Genomic DNA, 17,586 nt, shown 5'->3' on the forward strand with positions numbered 1-17,586 from the left:
CATTCTCCATCCACCTCATGTCTCTCTATTCATTCTATGGAGCCTCTGTTTTACCTAAAGGCTTGACTGCTATTTTAGAGTAGATAAAACACCATATAGAGGCCAATGATTCATCTTGAGTTGTCTACTGCATATTAGATAGCATAGCATCCTTCCTTAAGCTAACCTTTCCTAGACAGATTCTTTTTTCTAAATTCCAGTTGCATCATCTGAGCGGAGAGAATCAAGGCCTTTAACAAGTTTCTATTATGGAAAATTTGTTTTAAAAGTCTTTAAATGGATTCTTCTGAAAATGTTATCATTTTGGGTAATTGTGTGTAGTAACTGAGATTGTCTTTTTCCTCTTTTCAATAAATTACATTTTAAGGCACAAATTGTGTTTCTGTATTTATTGGATATTTACATAATTTTGTGAAGTGTTTGGGTGTGTGAAACTCTGATTAAGCTATTTTTATGACATTTTCATGAAGCTTTTAAGATCACTTTACTTCTAGTTGGCACTGAAGATCAGAAAAGATACTTGTAAGCTATACACATCTTTAGCTTAAAGTTGTTTTCTATAGCACTTCTGTCATTGAGGAATACAGAGTTGCACAGCACTGTGGGAGGGATGGGGACTCTGGTAATTTGAACGTGGTTGCGGTTGTGCTTTACTTCTCAGAAATGAACAGTTTTGAGGCAAATTCAAAATTATACATGAGTAAATAACTAAGAAGTGAACTTGCAAGAGTAAACACATCAACTTAATCCAAGATTATGAATAGGACAGACATGTATATTTCCTGCATTTTAAATTTTAGGGTATTTAGTGACAAAAAACAGGATCTTATTCTTTAAGATAATAAAGTAGGAATCGGTTTGAATGCAAAACTGTCCATGAAACTTGAGGGAAGTGAGGTCATTTATCAGTAAGATAAACCAAGTTTCTTTACTCTCCTTACATTTTTTATTGGATATCTTCTTCATTTACATTTCAAATGTTATTCCCTTTCCTGGTTTCTCCTCTGAAAACCTCCTATACTCCGGCTCACCCACCCACCCACTCCCACTTCCCTGTCCTGGCATTCCTCTACACTGGGGCATCAAGTCTTGTCAGGACCAATGGCCTCTCCTCCCATTGATGTCCAACAGGGCTCCAACAGGGCCATCCTCTGCTACATATGCAGCTGGAGTCATGGGTCCTTCCATGTGTACTCCTTGGTTGGTGGGTTTGTCCCTGGGAGCTCTGGTGTTACTGGTTGGTTCATATCGTTGTTCCTCTTATGGGGTTGTAAGTTCCTTCAGCTCCTTGGGTCCTTTCTCTAGCTCCTCCATTGGGGACCTTGTGCTCAGTCCAATGGTTGACTGTGAGCATCCACCTCTGTATTTGTCTACATGATGGTTGTGTGCAAGACACAACTTTACTTTCAAATAACCACACTTAAATTCTGTATTGCCTGAGAAAAGTGGCTATGTTTGTCTCATTCCACTTTTCATGATCCTTCATTATTCTCCAGGGAATCAGCAGGAAGTAGAATTGCATTGAAAGGAAATAAAACTTGAGACCTGTGATTCATGTAATGTATGTCAAATAGCCCAAAGAGTTGTTTGTGAGCTTTGAAACCTGGGGCTGAGAACATTAACAGAACAGACCAGGACATGCCCGGGCAGGCCCATCGCCTCCCTATCTCCCACCCCTCTGACCTAAGTTAAATGTTACAGGCTGCTGATGTTTAAATGGACCAATCATGTGAAACCGCACCAATTCCTGCCCCAGCCCCACTCCTTTTCTATAAAAACCCCTAGCTCCCAAGCCTCGTGGTCGAATCCACTGTCTTCTGTGTGAGATACGTTTTGACCCAGAGCTCCGTCATTAAAATACCTCGTGTTGTTACATCAAGGTGTTGTGTTCTATTCGTGATTCTTGGGTGCACTCCTAATCGGGAGCTGAGTGGGGGTTTCCCCACTAGGTTCTTTCAGCATTATCACATAACTCATTGCCATTTCCTTTCTCAGTCTTTGGCTCTCACTGACCTTTACCTAGAAATGCAGTGCATGGTTATTTTGCAATTTAACTACAGGGGACATGATTTCTAGTGAATCTCTTTCTATCTTTTGACGTTATAAATAATGGGGAGCGGATCAGTCTTTTATATCCATTCAAACTATAGACTGAATCCTGAGCAACATGGAAAGTTAACCAGGGATGGTGTATATGCTTCCTAGAATTGATGGATGCAAAAATCTCATGCAACACTATCCATCTATTACTTGACTCAAAGAAACCCTGCCACAAACTATAGCTCTACAGAGCATTCACCATGCTGAGTAGGAGGGTAAACCAACATTGATCCAAGACTCTGTAAAATGATAAAATAATTCTTTTTCTAAGCAAATGCCTCAAAACTTATAGGTAGAGAATGAAGATTAGACTAAGAAATATGTTCTTTTAATTTTTTTTAACTTTATTTTTTATTAGATTGTTTTTTTAATTTACATTTCAAATGTTACCCCCTTTCCTAGTTTCCCCTCTGAAAATCTCCTGTCCTCTACCCCCACCGCCTGCTCCCTAACCCACCCAGTCCCCATTCCTGGCCCAGGCATTCCCCTATAATGGGACATAGAACCTTCACAAGACCAAGGGCCTCTCCTCCCACTGATGACTGACTAGGCCATCATCAGCTACATATGCAGCTAGAGCTATGAGTCTCTCCTTGTGTTTTCTTTGATTCGTGGTTTAGTCCCAAGGAGTTCTGGGGTTACTGGTTAGTAAATATTGTTGTTCCTCCTATGGGTTGCAAACCCCTTTAGCTCCTTGGGTAGTTTCTCAAGCTCCTTCATTGGGGACCCTTTGCTCTGTCTAATGGATGACTGTGAGCATTCACTTCTATATTAGTCAGGCACTGGCAGAGCCTCTCAGGAGAATGTTGGGGCTGGCCTGCGGCTCTTGTGTCCGGGTTCGAGCCTGGGAGGCATCTTGGAGCTGAAAGAGAAGAGGGAATCTAGGTGGGTAGAGAAATAATGGAACCAAGACAAGCTAGTCTGCTCAAGGTTCAAATGTTTAATAATAAAATCTATGCTTCTAAAGAGGGAAGCCCATCCCCAGTCACACCAAGTTTCTTGATGTAGAGATGTGAAGTTGTCAGAACAGCCTTTTAGCAGAAACCCTCCAAATTCACAGTTTGCAGCTAACTCCTGAAAATCTTGGAGAACTGGTTAGGTCTCAGGCAGGTGGCAGGCAGTGTAACATCAATGGAGAGTGATGAGAAGCACCACAGCAGGTGGCTCTGCCTCAGTGGCATAGGGCTTTCACTGGCTTGCTCAGTTTGCTTTCTTATAGAACCCAAGACTACCAGCCCAGGGATGGCACCAGCCACAATGGGCCTTTGCCTCTTGAACTCTAATTGAGAAAATGCCTTACAGCTGGATCTCATAGAGGCATTTCCATGAAATGGAGCCTCCTTACTCTGTGATAACTCCAGCTTGTGTCAAGTTGACACACAAAACCAGCCATTACACTCAGGATGATCTTTTCTATCCATTTGCCTACATTTTTTTTTTTAATGATTTCCTTGTTTTTGATAGCTGACTAGTATTTCATCATGTAAATGTACCACATTTTCTTTATCCATGCTTCAGCTGAGGGACATCTAGGTTGTTTCATTTTCTGACTTTTATGAATAAAGCTGCTATGAACATAGTTGAGCAAGTATCCTTGTGGTGTGGTGGAGTGTCCTTTCAGTATAAACCAAGAAGTGGCATAGTTGGATCTTGAGGTAGATCGAATTCTCAATTGTATGAGAAACAGCCATATTGATTTCCAATGCAGCTGTGCAAATTTGCTTTCCTACCAGCAATGGAGGAGTGTTCCCTTTACTCCACATCCTCACCAGCATGAGCTGTCATTCATATTTTTGATCTTAGCTATTCTGACTGGTATGAGATAGAATCTCAGAGTTGTTTTGATTTGCCTTTTTCTGATGGCTAAGGATGCTGACCATTACTTTATGATTCTCACCATTAGAGATTCTTCTCTTGAGATTTATCTTTTTAGATCAGTACCCCATTTTAATTAAGTTATATGCTGTGTTATATTGCCTCCTGTGCTAATGAATCCAAGGCTATTCCCCACTTTTTCTTCTATTAGATGCACTGTATCTGGTTTTATGGCATGTCTTTGATCCACTTGGACTTGAGCTTTGTGCAGGGTAACAGATATGAATCTATTCGCATTCTTCTACATGACATCAGCCAAGTAGACTGGCACCATTCTTTTATTCAGTTTTATATTTCTGGTTTTTTTTTTCAAAATCACATGTCTACAGGTGGGGAAACTGAGATGAGAGCATAGAGTCAGTGACTGATCACTCAGTAAACATTTCTCTGAAGGAATAAAACTTGACTCATTGGGACCAGCACTCTTTGTGACTGGTGATATACCCTCTGTACTGTTAGAACTCTTTAAATTCTTTGCGGGCAAGCAAGAAGGGAAGAAGAAAAAAAGACAAATCATACACATGTGTTCACACTGAGTAGATGAACCGAGACAGCTCCAACAATTTCATACACACACACACACACACACACATATAGATATATATATATGCATACATATGCATACATATACATACATGCAAAAAGACAGATAGAACCACATTCACACATTGATTGAATAGAGTAAAGCTCCAGCTACTTTACATACATACACATACACATAGACATATATTTGGTGGGTGGAGCAAACTCCAGTGAAGAAGAATAGGAATAGAAGATGGAGAAGAATCCCAGCTCTAAGACCCATAAAATATTTTTAACAAAAGCATAGAAGAAAAATTTCCTAACCTGAAGAAGGACATGTCTTTAAAGGTACAAGAAACTTATAGTAAAACAAATAGATTGGACCAGGAAAGGAAGTATCCTCTTTACCTAATAACATACAAAACAAAGAAAGAATATGAAAACTTTAAGGGAAAAACACTTAGTAATATATAAAGGCAGACCTTTATATATTTAGAACCACATCAAATTTTTCAGTGCAGACTCTGCCTTAATGGTTTCCATTGCTGTAAATAGACATTATGACCAAGGCAACTCCTATAAAGGACAACATTTAATTTTGGCTGGCTTTCACCTTCAGTCTATTACCATCATAGAGTGAAGCATGGCAGAGTCTAAGCAGGCATGACTTTGAAGGACCTGAGAGTTTGGAAGACAAACATGTTGTTGGGAAGGCAAACAGGAGAAGACTGATTCTCAGGAAGCTAGAAGGATGGTCTCAAAGCAACACTCCCACAGTGACACACTTTCTCCAACAAGGCCACACCTACTCTAACAAAGCTATACCTCCTAATAGTGCCACTCCCTTGATCAAGCATAATCAAACCACCACATTCCACTCCCTGGCCCCCATAGGCTTGTTCATACACATGAGTGTATGGGTACCATACCTAGCCAAAGCGTTTAGTATGTTTAGTACGTTTAGTACAACTTCAAGAGTCACATAATCCATAAAAATGTCAACAATGTTAAAAGTCCAGTTCAAAATCTCTTCTGAGATTCATGCAATCTCTTAAATGTAATCCCCTAAGATATCAAAGTAAAAAGCAGACCACATGCCTCCAACATCATGCAGGGTATACATTACTATTCCAAAATATCATGGAGAGAAAAAAGTAAACCAAACAAGACAGAAAACCAGCTTGGCAAACTCCAAACTGCATTTAAAGATGTCAAAGCCCTTTTCATATCTCCAGTCTTTTCAGCTTTGTTGACTACAACACAAATCTTTCTCTTTGGCTGGTTCCACTCCCTGTTGACAGCTTTTCTAAGCAGGTATCCCATGGCTCTGACATCTCTGATACCTTGGGGTATAGAGTGCAACTTCAACTTCTCACCTTCTTGTTCCAATGTCTGGGATCTACACATGATCTTCTAGGGTCCTCCTAAGGGCTTGCCTCACTTCTCCAGCTCTGCCTTCTGTAGCACTCTAAGTTCTGCTTGACTGCACTACACTGCTTCTGCTGTTCTTGGTGAACATCCCACTGAACTGGCATCTCTAAGTCACTGGCATCTTCCACTGCAACTTGGCTTAACTAAGCTTCTCACAGGCTCTCTTCACAGTGCCAAGCCTCAACTACTTTGCATGACCCTTTCAGTCCTGGGCTGTCAACTGCAACCCAGGTTATACCTTCATCAATGGCCTTCCCTGACCTCTCATAGTGCTAAGTATAAGCTGTTCTCCATAACTCCTTCATTCCAACAAAACCAGTACCACCTGGGTGACTCTTACACATTGCCAAGTAAAGTTGCAGCACGAGGTACAACCTTGGCTATCTCTGGAACACAGACTATCTGTGCTCTCAGAAAACACTTTCCAGAAGATTTCAACTCTGTTGCTGGCTTCTTATTAACCACTAATTTCTTAGCTCTAGCTAACCAGAATCAATTGTTCCAGTAGTCCGTTCTATTCTTGACTCTAAAGCCAGAGCCACATGGCCGAAGCTGCCGAGTTCTACTGATTGCTAGAGCTGGAACATAGCCCTCTTGTTCTATTACGTTATCACCAGATTTCTTTTTCTGTTTTCTGACTTCTTCACTGTCTAAGTTTGGGTGTCCTGGCACTTGCAGTATAGACAGACTCAGAGATCTACATGGTTCTGTCTCCCCTGTGTCTTCCTGCCTCAAGATCTAGATCACAGGTGTGTCCTCCATTCTGGTTTGGAGTTCATTCTAGATTAAAAGTGCAAATGAAAACAATAACCAATTCATAAATACACCTAACATGATATAAATATACTTTGTTCAACAGCAAACACATGAACAGTAAGCTTAACTGGGTGAGATATTGCTCTGAGGCCACTACTCCCTTAATTCATTTTAATATCCTTGAACATGGGATTTTGCTCCATTGCACTTTTGATGCCACTTTAATATTTGAAACATACATTTTGTATTTTTTCTTTCTAATCTTATGCCTGATCAAACAACTCTTCATGAGATTAAAACAGATTAATGCTATGCTTGTCCATTTCTGAGAGTTCCTTTGTCAATGCAATTAATTTGAGTCTCTTCACTTCAGGCAGATTCTTCAGATAAGTGAAAAAAAGAGCAATATTCTTCACCAAAACATTTTTTTAAAAAATAGTATCTAGGCCACATTCTCTTTGAAACTTCTAGAGCCAGGGTTCCACAGTTCAAATCAGATTCAGCTCCAATGTCTTCCATATTCCTACTAGGACAGTCCATAAAGCACCACTTAAGGTATTCCACATTCAAAGTCCCCAAATCAACATTATTCCAAACAATAGTATCATTAGGCCTATTATATCAATACCGCAGTCCCTTGTACCAACTTCTGTCTCAGTTAGGATTTCCATTGCTGTGAAGAGACACCGTTATCAAGGCAACTCTTATAAAGGACAACCTTTAATTGAGGCTGGCTTACAAGTTCAGATGTTCAGTGATTTTCATCATGGTGGGAAGCATGGCAGAGTCGAGGCAGGCTAAGCACTGGAGGAACTGAGAGTTCTGCATCTTGTTCTAGAGGCAAACAGGACAAGCCTGACTCTCAGGCAGCTAGGAAGGATGGCGTCAAAGCCCAACCCCACAGTGACTCACTTCCTTCAACAAGGCCACACCTACTCCAAAAAGGCCACACCTCCCAATAGTGACAGTCCCTGGGCCAAGCACATTTAAACCACCATAGACTCTAAAACCCTAAAGGGCCCGGATTATTCTATGAAACCACAGATACCATCCCAGACTACTAAATCCAACAAAATGTTCAATTACTGTTGATGGAGAAAACAAGATACTTTATGATAAAATCAACTTAAAAAAAAAATCCATCCACAAATCTAACCCTACTGAAGTTACCAGAAGCAAAACTCCAACCCAAGGCATTAATTAACTATACCTACAAAAATACAGGAAATAAATAATCTCACATCAGCAAATCCTGGAAGTCTTAGATTTTTTATTAACCTTTTACTGGTTTTTTATGAATTTTATATCATGTACTCATCTCCCCCAACCCTCCATACCAGCCCTCTATCCTTGCAACCACTCCCACAAAAGAAATAAATTAAAAAAATAAATCTCTTTGTGGAAGCTATAGTGTGTCTCTGTGGCTACCTCATTATATCCTTTTGTCCACATATCTTTGTTTGCGAATAATCATTGCAATATGTCATTGGTGTGGTTTGAGGCCTCTGGCTTCTGCTACATTACCAATTCTGGGACCTACTGGAAACCTCTTGGGTATTCTGTTAATTTTCCATGTCATAGAGATCCTGCAGCATTGTATCTGCAGAATTGCACCCTTCATGCACTTCAGAAGTTTACTGATGGAACAGTCAGATGTTGCAGTGGTGGACCAATTATTAGATTTTTTAATGTACTGATTTTTAAGTCATTACCATGACCTTAAAAGCAATAGGTTAAATCCATTTTAAAGGTGAGGCAACTGGAACACAAAGATAAAGTAATCCAAGCAGATTATATGGAAGCAGGAACATGCAACTCCAATTCAAACTTAGTAAACATATTTATAAGTTCACATTTTCACTACTATCCTCTTCTACATGCAACCATGGAGAGGAAAACACAGTTATTAAATCAAGGTTTGCTCAGTATTCCAAACCAGATATGAGATCAACGATGCAAGTTTGATTCTAAGGTTATCTAGCAAACACATGGTTTGAAGGATTCTATGCTTATAAAATATATTGTTCTGATGGAATACGGAAAGAATGGGAAGACCTACAGAAGTCATACAGAAAGGCATTATAATAGTTAAGGAGAAGATGACAATACTCCATCAGTCTAAACAAATAAGAGTGCAGACAATGAGCATTAGAGAAATAAAAGCTGTGTTTCCTTGGCTGAAATACCATCATGGATATACTGACAAAATGCAAAGGTTCTAGCAAGCATAGAAGCATAAAAAGAGCAGCCTAAATCAGAACTTTATTTCTGAACTACAAAATAAGGTGCAAATATGTCTATGTGGTCTTGACCAGATAGATCTAAGGGCATGCATGCCAAATCTCTCATTAACTTCTGATGTTAACTGCATTTTCCTTTCCTTTACCTGTGGCACCAATATCTTGCTCTCTTCCTCCATTGTAGCAGATGTTTACCCATGTGCCCTCCTCTTCTGTACCTCTTCTTGTATCATAAGAAAAGCTGTCCTGTTGAATTAAAGACCAAATCTACATCAGTACGATGCCACCTCAACTCTATTTTCAGTTACTTGATTTTCAAATAAAGTTAAAATCTGAGATTCTAAAAGGACATGGATCTTGAATTGAATTGAATTGACATTGATGACGAAGAAAGGGGTGACTTGATAATGACTCCTAAGTTTCCTATTTGTGTGACAGAATAGACTGTAGGTTTATAATTGAAATAACTGTCTAGAATAAACCAAAAAAGTGGGAAAAAACCTCCAATTTCTACATTAACGAGAGTGTACTTTCAAGAGAGACAACTGAGCTAAAATAAGGATTTATTCATACTTGGGAAACAACAGAAGTACAAGAAAGGATACTTGTTAAATAGGAGTTACTGTATAAATTCAGTATATGAGCTCTATATTGAAATATGTTTAAATAAAATGAATAATGTATAAATGAAAAAGTTGTGATAGAAGGAGAGAGAGAGAGAGAGTTCATCACAACATAGACAGGGACAATGTAATCAGAACATCACATACAACTTATTTTACTGGGCAATTGTAGCAAATACTGTTCTGACGGTGGTATAGTACTGATATCTAGCATAAAGAGAATTAGAAATCCAGTTTGTAGTGCTTTATAAATGTAAAAATTGAAAGTCTGAGAGAAGAAACACCCACTTCCAAAAGCTTCATTTAGCTACTATGTGACAGAGGTATGCAACAAACCTCATATGTGAAACTATTTTCCTAGAGTGAGTACAAAATTTACTACCCAGTATAGGAACCTTTGTGATGAATGTCAGTTATGGATGTAATAAATTGCATAGGAAAATATGTTTAGACCAAGATTTCCAGGAGCAAAATGGAATCTATATATCAAACTAACTTTTCCTCTGCACCTTGATACTTGTCTAAGCATCATTTCAAAACATTGCATTTGATTTTCAGATGTTCGCAATGCAATCATCATGAGTTTGTTTGTATTATCTTTTCCTCTTGGGTTTTTATTTATTTGTGCTTTATTTTGTTTGGGTTTTAGACACGTTCTCATTAGGCAGCAGATTATCAGAACTCACTTTGTTGATCAGCTTGGCCTCAGAATCTTGGTTATCAGGCTTCAGGCTTTGGTTACAAGTAACACTGGTGTACCTCTCACCAGTAGTTAATTATATGATAAATTTTAATGTCCATAATAAGCTTACATTAAAACTGAATGATCTTTAGAAAGTTTAGAAAATCATAATAAAGACAAGACAACTTAAATATGCCTAAAGGATTATTTTATTGAAATGACTGGAAAGGAAATAGGTTCTCAAAGAAAAAAAATAGAAAATCCAATTTTTCACAAACTATTTTGTATACATTATTGACTTGCATTTTCAACTCCATATTGAACACTTATAAAATTCCTGTAATATAACTGAGAAGCATATAGAGTCCATGGGTCGAATTCAAATGAATGCCATATAATACATAGAATAAATAAAAGAATACATTTTCTTTTCTTCCATGTAGATTAATTCAGAAATATATCATTTTTGTAGCATGATCCAAAGGTGAAAAGATTTGTACATTTCCAGTTTCAGTCAGTTCTGTGAAAGAAAGATGTATAATCATTTCTGTTGTGTTAAATCAGTGATTCCCAACATTCCCTTTAATACTGCTCCTCGTGTTTTGGTGACCCCCCAACCATAAAATTATATACTTTTTTATTTTATTGTTGCTTCATAAATGTACTTTTCTACTGTTATAAATTGCAATGTAAATATCTGATATGCTACCTCTGTGAAAAAGTCATTCACCCCCCAAAGGTGTCCTGACCCATAGGTCGAGAACTGCTATGTCTTATTAATTTGCCTCTCACTATTAAAACCAATTGTTTTACAAACATGCTCTATTGATTCTCTCCTTGGAGACATATAAAGTCCTATTCAATGCCACATCAGCTCATGAGAAATTTGTTGCAGAATATATAATCTTTCTTCAGTGCTGAGAGGTTTTATAGTTTAGAATCTCAGAGCTATATTGTCTGCCCTGTAGAACCTCTAAATACCTGGACTGGGTATCTTATTTTTGACTCATGAATAAAAGAACAATTTTAAAATTTATGAGACCTACAGTACACATTGAAATGAAAATTGACCTGTAACAAAAGCAAAAATATATCCACATAAAATATAGAAAAACTTCATTTCTGCTTTTGTTCACAGCATGATAATATAGGATGTAAAGTTAAATGCTTTTGGAAAGAGACAGATCTGTGCCAGTGGCAAACAAATAAATGAAAGTTTCTTGAAATATAAATTTTGTCCAGTGTCATGTTGGTAAGAAGCTGTCAACCAGTGAAACCATAGTAGTAAGTGAATACTTTGATGAAATTTGCTATTCTGCTGTGTATATAGGAGGATGAAATATAAAATGATATAAAATATAAAACTTATCACTCTGCTCTTTAGTTTCCAAGAACTTACCAAAAAACATAAGGAGGAGAAAATAACCTGGAAATCCTCTTAGACCTTAAATGCAAACATAAATAAATAAATAAATAGATAGATAGATAGATAGATAGATAGATAGATAGATAGATAGTTTCCCTTTTAGTCTAACACTTGCCTAAAATGTGTTCCATGTAGCAAATGAAACGCTGCAATCTTTTGACTCCATGTACATATAGTCAAAAGTACAAATAAACAGCAGTATGTGAATAATATATGAGCTTAAACAAATTTTAGATCTCTACAGAAGAAAATTTTGTTACCAAAATCTAATAAGATTGGCAGATTTAATTGTGGTTTAGTCGAGCTTAATATCCTGTGTCAGAATTCCAAATATACCAATTAAATCATTGTTCTTGTAATTATCTGACATCAACATGCAATTCCTTTTACCTAGTTAACCAGTTATATCAGAACTAACTGTAACTAGGCAGTAGGCGCTGGGAATTAGATTTAAATGAAGATCTGCAGGTGATTTTGTTTTATAGCTAACCCTATGAATCATCTATTATATAATGAGCTATGTATGTATTCTTTCAATCTAGAGCTCTTGTTTCCTCTGTTATTGTCACCATATATACATTTTGAGGGGAATTAAAGGGAAGAAAATTTGAACTTACAGAAACGGAATGTTGTGGAGTGGCAGGGAATTGGACGGTGGGGTTAAGAAGTTCTAGGTACTGCAGAAGGTCTTGGACAGACATATCTTGTGGAAGGAAGGGTGCTACTTGCTGCAGAAAGTACAGAACTTTGGACTGAGGAAGAGACAGCTGGGTCTGAGAAGAAACCAGGTGAGTCTGAGGAAAAGCCTGAACAACCTGTGCCAGGAGCTGGACCAGAGACTGAGGAAGGTGCAGATTAGCAAGACTGGCAAGGCTGGGGATTTGAGAGTTTATGAGGCGGAGCACAGTTTCAGAGTTAAGGAGGGGCATCTGTTTGTGCTTGGGAAGGATGGTGGCTTTAGCTTTAAGGAAGGATTCCAGTTCAGGAGAAATGACAGGCCCAAGAGATGGCACCACAGGGGGTTGAGCAATAGGCTGGATGTTTTGTGGGACGGGATTGCAAGAGATGGTTTGAGCCTGAGCATATGGAAAGGCCTGGGGCTGTGACTGGATGCTGGAGTGAACTTTAGCCTGGAGCACATCCTAGGAAGAAAAGAACCGTTAGTCCACACTTCAGCAAAGTCGACATTCTTTATTGATTAATTAATAATCCTTTACCCAATGATAAGCAAAGGAATGAACAACTACAAAAACCTTCATTTGCTTAAAAATCTACCATGTCCTAGGTGAATACAGTAATTAATGGCTTTAAATCTAGCAGGTTGAAGTCTGATGCAGAAGAATTACTATAACTTTGAGAACACCCTGAAATAAAAGGTAAATTCTAGGCAATCCTGGGGTACAGATTAAGGCCCTTTTTTTTTAAAGATACACAAAGCAAGAAAGCATTGTCTAGGGTAACATGAAGAAAATAAGTGTTCTTAAGGAGTGTCTCCTAACCTATTCTACTTATGGATGGATTACAGAGTAAAATAAAACTGATGTTCAAGAGTTTTCAAAATCGTTTCACCTTATCCCAAGCCAATTTACTGGGGGAGTTACACTATTACATTCGAGTATACTCCATTGTGTGTATGGCTAGCAGTGTGGTATGCTAGTGGAATGATGCTATTCTGATGACTATTAATTTGAAGGCATGCTCTGCTACATTGCATCACAGCTTAAGTAGTGTTGCATTCAGTTGTTTCATATCTCACTCCTCTTTTTGTGGACTAAAAATGTCCTCAAGGCCAGGTAAACAAAAAATATAAATGCTATCATAAAACAAAGTCTGCGCAAAAGCCATTGACTCTGCTGAAAGTCAATTAACTCCATGCATGAGAAATTCTTATTAATGTTTTTGGCCTAGGAATAAAGTAAATATACTACAAAGAGGCTAATCAGCAAGATTCTTCATCTGGTAGGTGGTCAGTTCAGTGCCACATGGTTAGCATGTCCTTTCACTGACATGTTCACTTAGAAAATAAAAGGAACATAATTTCTACTGGAGAGAAGCTTATGTTCATTATTAAACACAGATAACTCCACTAGTAACTGCAGTCATGATGGAAAAAATGTATTGGTGCCCACATGAGCTTTCTAGACATAACTTATTGATGAGTAGTTTACCTCTGCCTGCAGCTGTCCCATGAGATTCACCTTCTGAAGTTTCTGCTAGAAATAAACAATACATTAAAAATCTCAAACTTTTCATCTTCAAAAATAAAGCATGGAAGTAAAATACAATGGGTTTACCTCATTGATATGTTCAACAGATTCCTGCAGAAAAGAAAAAGAATCATTTAGTTTTAGTGAATACATAGTATTTTTCAATATACAATGATAATTAAGGTATTTAGTAAGTTATATTAGCAGGTTATTAATATAATATATAATGGGACATTTGATGAAACTTACATTTAAATTATTTAAAACACATTGTATAAGCCTACTGTTTACAAGAAAAGTGAGTGCAGTCCAGAGAGAAAAAGAAATTAGTGAGCAGAGTATACAAAGAGACATCTAAACAATGCTAATTCTTTCTCTGTCTACAGGTGAACTTTAAATTCCATTCTTAAATCAAAACACACAAACATAATGGAAAATACAGACTAATGGCAATATATTACAGTAGTCACTATGAGTTTGCTTGCTACTATGCTAGGCTTCAAATAAGCCATGAGAAATGAATACTTCCTCTGAGGTATTTGCAGCATTGTGACGAGAAAATAATAGACACATGATAAGTATTTCATGGTAAAGAGATGGTAAGTATTTCATGTGATACTCTCAGGTAAATTTAAGATTTCATTGTATCCTGTTGATTCTTATTTATGTAAATGACAACTTTAATAACCAAATATGTCCTTCTGCAAGCCAGCCTAGCTACTATAGAATAGGCATGTCATTTCTAGTAGTCTTTAGTTGGTACTATAGTTCCTAGGCAATGAGTGTCAAAAGGCACACAGTGAATATTAATAATCCAGGTCAGATTAGGGAGAGCTCATGGCAGTGAATAAGATTGTGAGCTTCTAAAATAAAGAGAGGTTGAAGAGGTGGTGATGACATTTCAAATAAGAAACAAATGGCGATTAGAACAAGAAGCTATCCAGATACTTTCCTGCCCCTAATATCATGTAAGGGATATATTAGAGTCTGAGTAACATGATTTAGCTCAAAAGAAAGATGACATTTACTGCCTCTGAGAGACAATTGCCTTACCTCACTGGAAATACTATCAGTCTGTAAACAAAAATACATACATATATATGTTAGATTATATATCCAATTAGGACTTCAAGATCATTAAAAATGTAGTAATTTTAGAGTGGGAAATTTGTCTCAATATAAACTCTTACCTCAGAGGATACAGTAAATGTAGTCTTTTGTAAAAGGAAACAAACAGACAAAATACATTAGTTACTATATCTACTTTGTTACTAAACATACTTTCCATTTGGCTTTCATGTCTTTTACCTCTTTCAGAAAATAAAAAAAGATATATGGCTTTCATAGTCTTGAAAACTTATATTTACACTCTCTTTGATCTTTTAACAAATTTGTTTTGGTACATTACTATATTATATAAATTACTATATTATTTTATTTTCTAAGTGTACATAATGTTTGATGAGTGGCAAAAGTTACTTTAATTTCTACTAAACACTTTTTTTTTTATTATGCCTATGACTCTACTCATAGCATGGCCACAATTCTTGGTTATGTTTCCTCCTCTGATTATTTCTTTGGAGAGGCACAGTAAGACGTCACCTGCTCACCTAAAGAGATGCCTGCACTTGATCATCACAATGAGATACCCAAGCTGCACATGTGCTGCACATGTGAGTCTACTTTTGCAAAGTCATTTTTACTCGATGCATTTCTATTGCCTTGTTTCATTTCTTATTTTTGGTTTTGGTTTTGTTGTTGTTAGAGAAGTTGTGATACTGTAATACAGTAAGCATTTGTTCCAGCTTGGAGACCCTACAGGAACTTTGAGACACTGTGATTCTCAAAGAAGCAGTGATTAAATAAACAGATTCCAAACTCTCTGTTGACTATACATTAAGAGCTCACTGCTGCTACTGTGTGTAGCTAAGCAGACTTTTCTCTATATCTTCTTTACACACCTCTCTTGCAAGAGCAAGGGCCACAAGGCAGGCGAGGATGAAGACCTTCATGGCTGTCAAGTCCTGTGAATGAAGTGAAGAATTAGTAACAGATTAGTCAGTTAACAAGTCAAGATCTACTCTGGCCCTTAAATACTATTACTAAACACTACACTCAGACTTCAGCTGCAGCCACCGTGGTCTTCAGCTCACAACTCTCTTCAGTCTTTTGTGTTAACTCTCTTTCATTAACAGTTGTATGTATGCCTTACAAAAGCTATGAAGATCTCATAACTACCAAAACATTTCACAATCCATTTATTGAAATCTCTTGAGCACTTATAGGTGACCAGAGAGTGAACAAAATATTAATATCTCAGCACTATGGAGCCTCACTTCTAGAGTGAATTGGTAGACAATGTATATTAACTGTTTTCTTGTTTGTAAGTTATCACAGCATGAAAAATAAAAATTTAAATATATTTATAAAACATTCTTTCCAATATTTGAAGATGGAAAATTATCCTATAAATGAAAAGAAGTGTTTTTGGATTTTCTGATGGATGTTGTAGTATTCATTATTAACTCTTCCTTGTCTAAATCCCCCTTCATGGATTTCTATATAATTCAATCATCCTAGCTTAAAAGAAAGCCGTACCTTTGTATATTTTAAATGTGGGAAGAATCCCACTGCAGTTCTTATATTTAATCCTGGGCATTTTTAACACCAATTTTAAACAAGAACTTTACTGACATGTGGAATGCTCTAAGCAACAGTTCTTTCTACTCATCATACTTCCATGATTACTGCTTCTAAGTCAGTTCTGATCATTCTAGAATTTATTTTTTAAGAAAATAGAAGACACTGTTTCTATTTTCCACATGGTTTCTAATATTTCTTGTAGTACTATGAGTTAGATCAATAATTCCAAGTCCCTGGAGAAGTTTTATGGTTACAATTTTCTCATTTATAAACATGTAATTGGCTGTATAATAATCTAACAGCTATATAATAAATATATATTTCCCATGATATAATTTGAGTGTATTGTACTACTAAAATACATCAAATCAAATAAGATAGATTACTTAGGAGACAATTCTTATTCTCCCCTTCATAGTAGTCACTGGCTTTGTGTTTTTTACTACATTTTTCCAATTTTATGAAGCCAGTTGTCATTATAATTTGTACCAAATTTTTCTAGGCATTTCTGACTTTTGAAAGGCCATCCTTTAAAATATTCTCATCCTTTTTTAAATATCTAATTTTTTAAAGCTATGTTTTAAGTAAATCTATTCTTTCTATAATATCATCTAGTATGCATTTGAAATAATGAAAATGATATTTCAAACTTACATCTGAAGTTCTTACCTTTAGTGGAGGACAAGAGAGGAGGTGAAGCTGAAAGGATGATGTCCTATCAGACTCTGTGACCGTATATATACTGCACTTAATGACATGCTAATTTTGTGGTTTGTAAGATACTCAAAAAGTCCCTTCAATTCCAAGAAGTCTACGTGATTAGAAAATGGTTTCTTTCTATTGTCTTTCCCAAGAAATTCTAGGGTACATTAAACAAGGCAGCAATTCAGAAGCTGGTTAAGGAACTTGCCCAGGAAAGACAATTGTCCAATAACTTAAAACAACTACATGTTCCTCCAGCCAAGTGAGAGGACCGGGGCGGGGGGGGGGGGGGCTTTAACGTCAGTTCTCAGCCTTCTTCCCAGCCTAGTGGGGGGCTTTAACCTCAGTTATGAAGCAATGATATGGAAACATCAAAGAT

The 17,586-nt window shown here is 37.0% G+C and overlaps 2 protein-coding genes across 10 annotated transcripts in view; one reads left to right on the plus strand and one right to left on the minus strand.

The window, feature by feature from the left end:
* Csn1s1 (casein alpha s1) overlaps positions 1-374 on the plus strand; it is a 16,371-nt gene extending 15,997 nt beyond the window's left edge. For all 3 annotated transcript variants that reach the window (NM_007784.3, NM_001286016.1, NM_001286015.1), the window contains one exon: positions 1-374. This exon is cut by the window's left edge and continues 16 nt beyond it. The gene's annotated coding sequence lies outside the window, so the exon portion shown is untranslated.
* A 10,040-nt stretch (positions 375-10,414) lies between these two features.
* On the minus strand, positions 10,415-17,225 carry Csn2 (casein beta). Of its 7 annotated transcripts, XR_389259.2 has the most exons (10): positions 17,175-17,225; positions 15,824-15,886; positions 15,053-15,076; positions 14,916-14,936; positions 13,950-13,973; positions 13,824-13,868; positions 12,681-12,797; positions 12,273-12,591; positions 11,629-11,673; positions 10,421-10,749 (listed from the first exon to the last, which is right to left on the minus strand). XR_389259.2 is itself a non-coding variant. In NM_001286020.1 (9 exons), exons 2-8 carry the CDS (start codon positions 15,872-15,874, stop codon positions 11,668-11,670), a joined length of 693 nt encoding a protein of 230 aa, NP_001272949.1. In that variant the 5' UTR covers positions 15,875-15,886; positions 17,175-17,221; the 3' UTR covers positions 10,415-10,749; positions 11,629-11,667. The 7 variants fall into 7 exon arrangements, 6 of the variants coding, with proteins under 6 accessions (NP_001272949.1, NP_034102.1, NP_001272950.1 ...); NM_001286020.1 differs by having other exon boundaries at positions 10,415-10,749; positions 12,273-12,797; positions 13,824-13,865; positions 17,175-17,221; NM_009972.2 differs by having other exon boundaries at positions 10,415-10,749; positions 12,273-12,797; positions 17,175-17,221.
* Positions 17,226-17,586: the final 361 nt, after the last annotated feature.

Source organism: Mus musculus, chromosome 5 (assembly GCF_000001635.26).
Source record: "Mus musculus strain C57BL/6J chromosome 5, GRCm38.p6 C57BL/6J".
Taxonomy (NCBI): Eukaryota; Metazoa; Chordata; class Mammalia; order Rodentia; family Muridae; genus Mus; species Mus musculus.

Excerpts from the sequence above, each read along its gene's own strand:
- Csn2 (NM_009972.2), bottom strand. The coding sequence starts at position 15,874 with ATGAAGGTCTTCATCCTCGCCTGCCTTGTGGCCCTTGCTCTTGCAAGA. Across the intron at positions 13,974-14,915 it reads CTGATAGTATTTCCAGTGAG|GAATCTGTTGAACATATCAA; the intron begins GTAAGGCAATTG and ends TCTTTTCTGCAG. Across the intron at positions 12,798-13,823 it reads TGGGACAGCTGCAGGCAGAG|GATGTGCTCCAGGCTAAAGT; the intron begins GTAAACTACTCA and ends TTTTCTTCCTAG.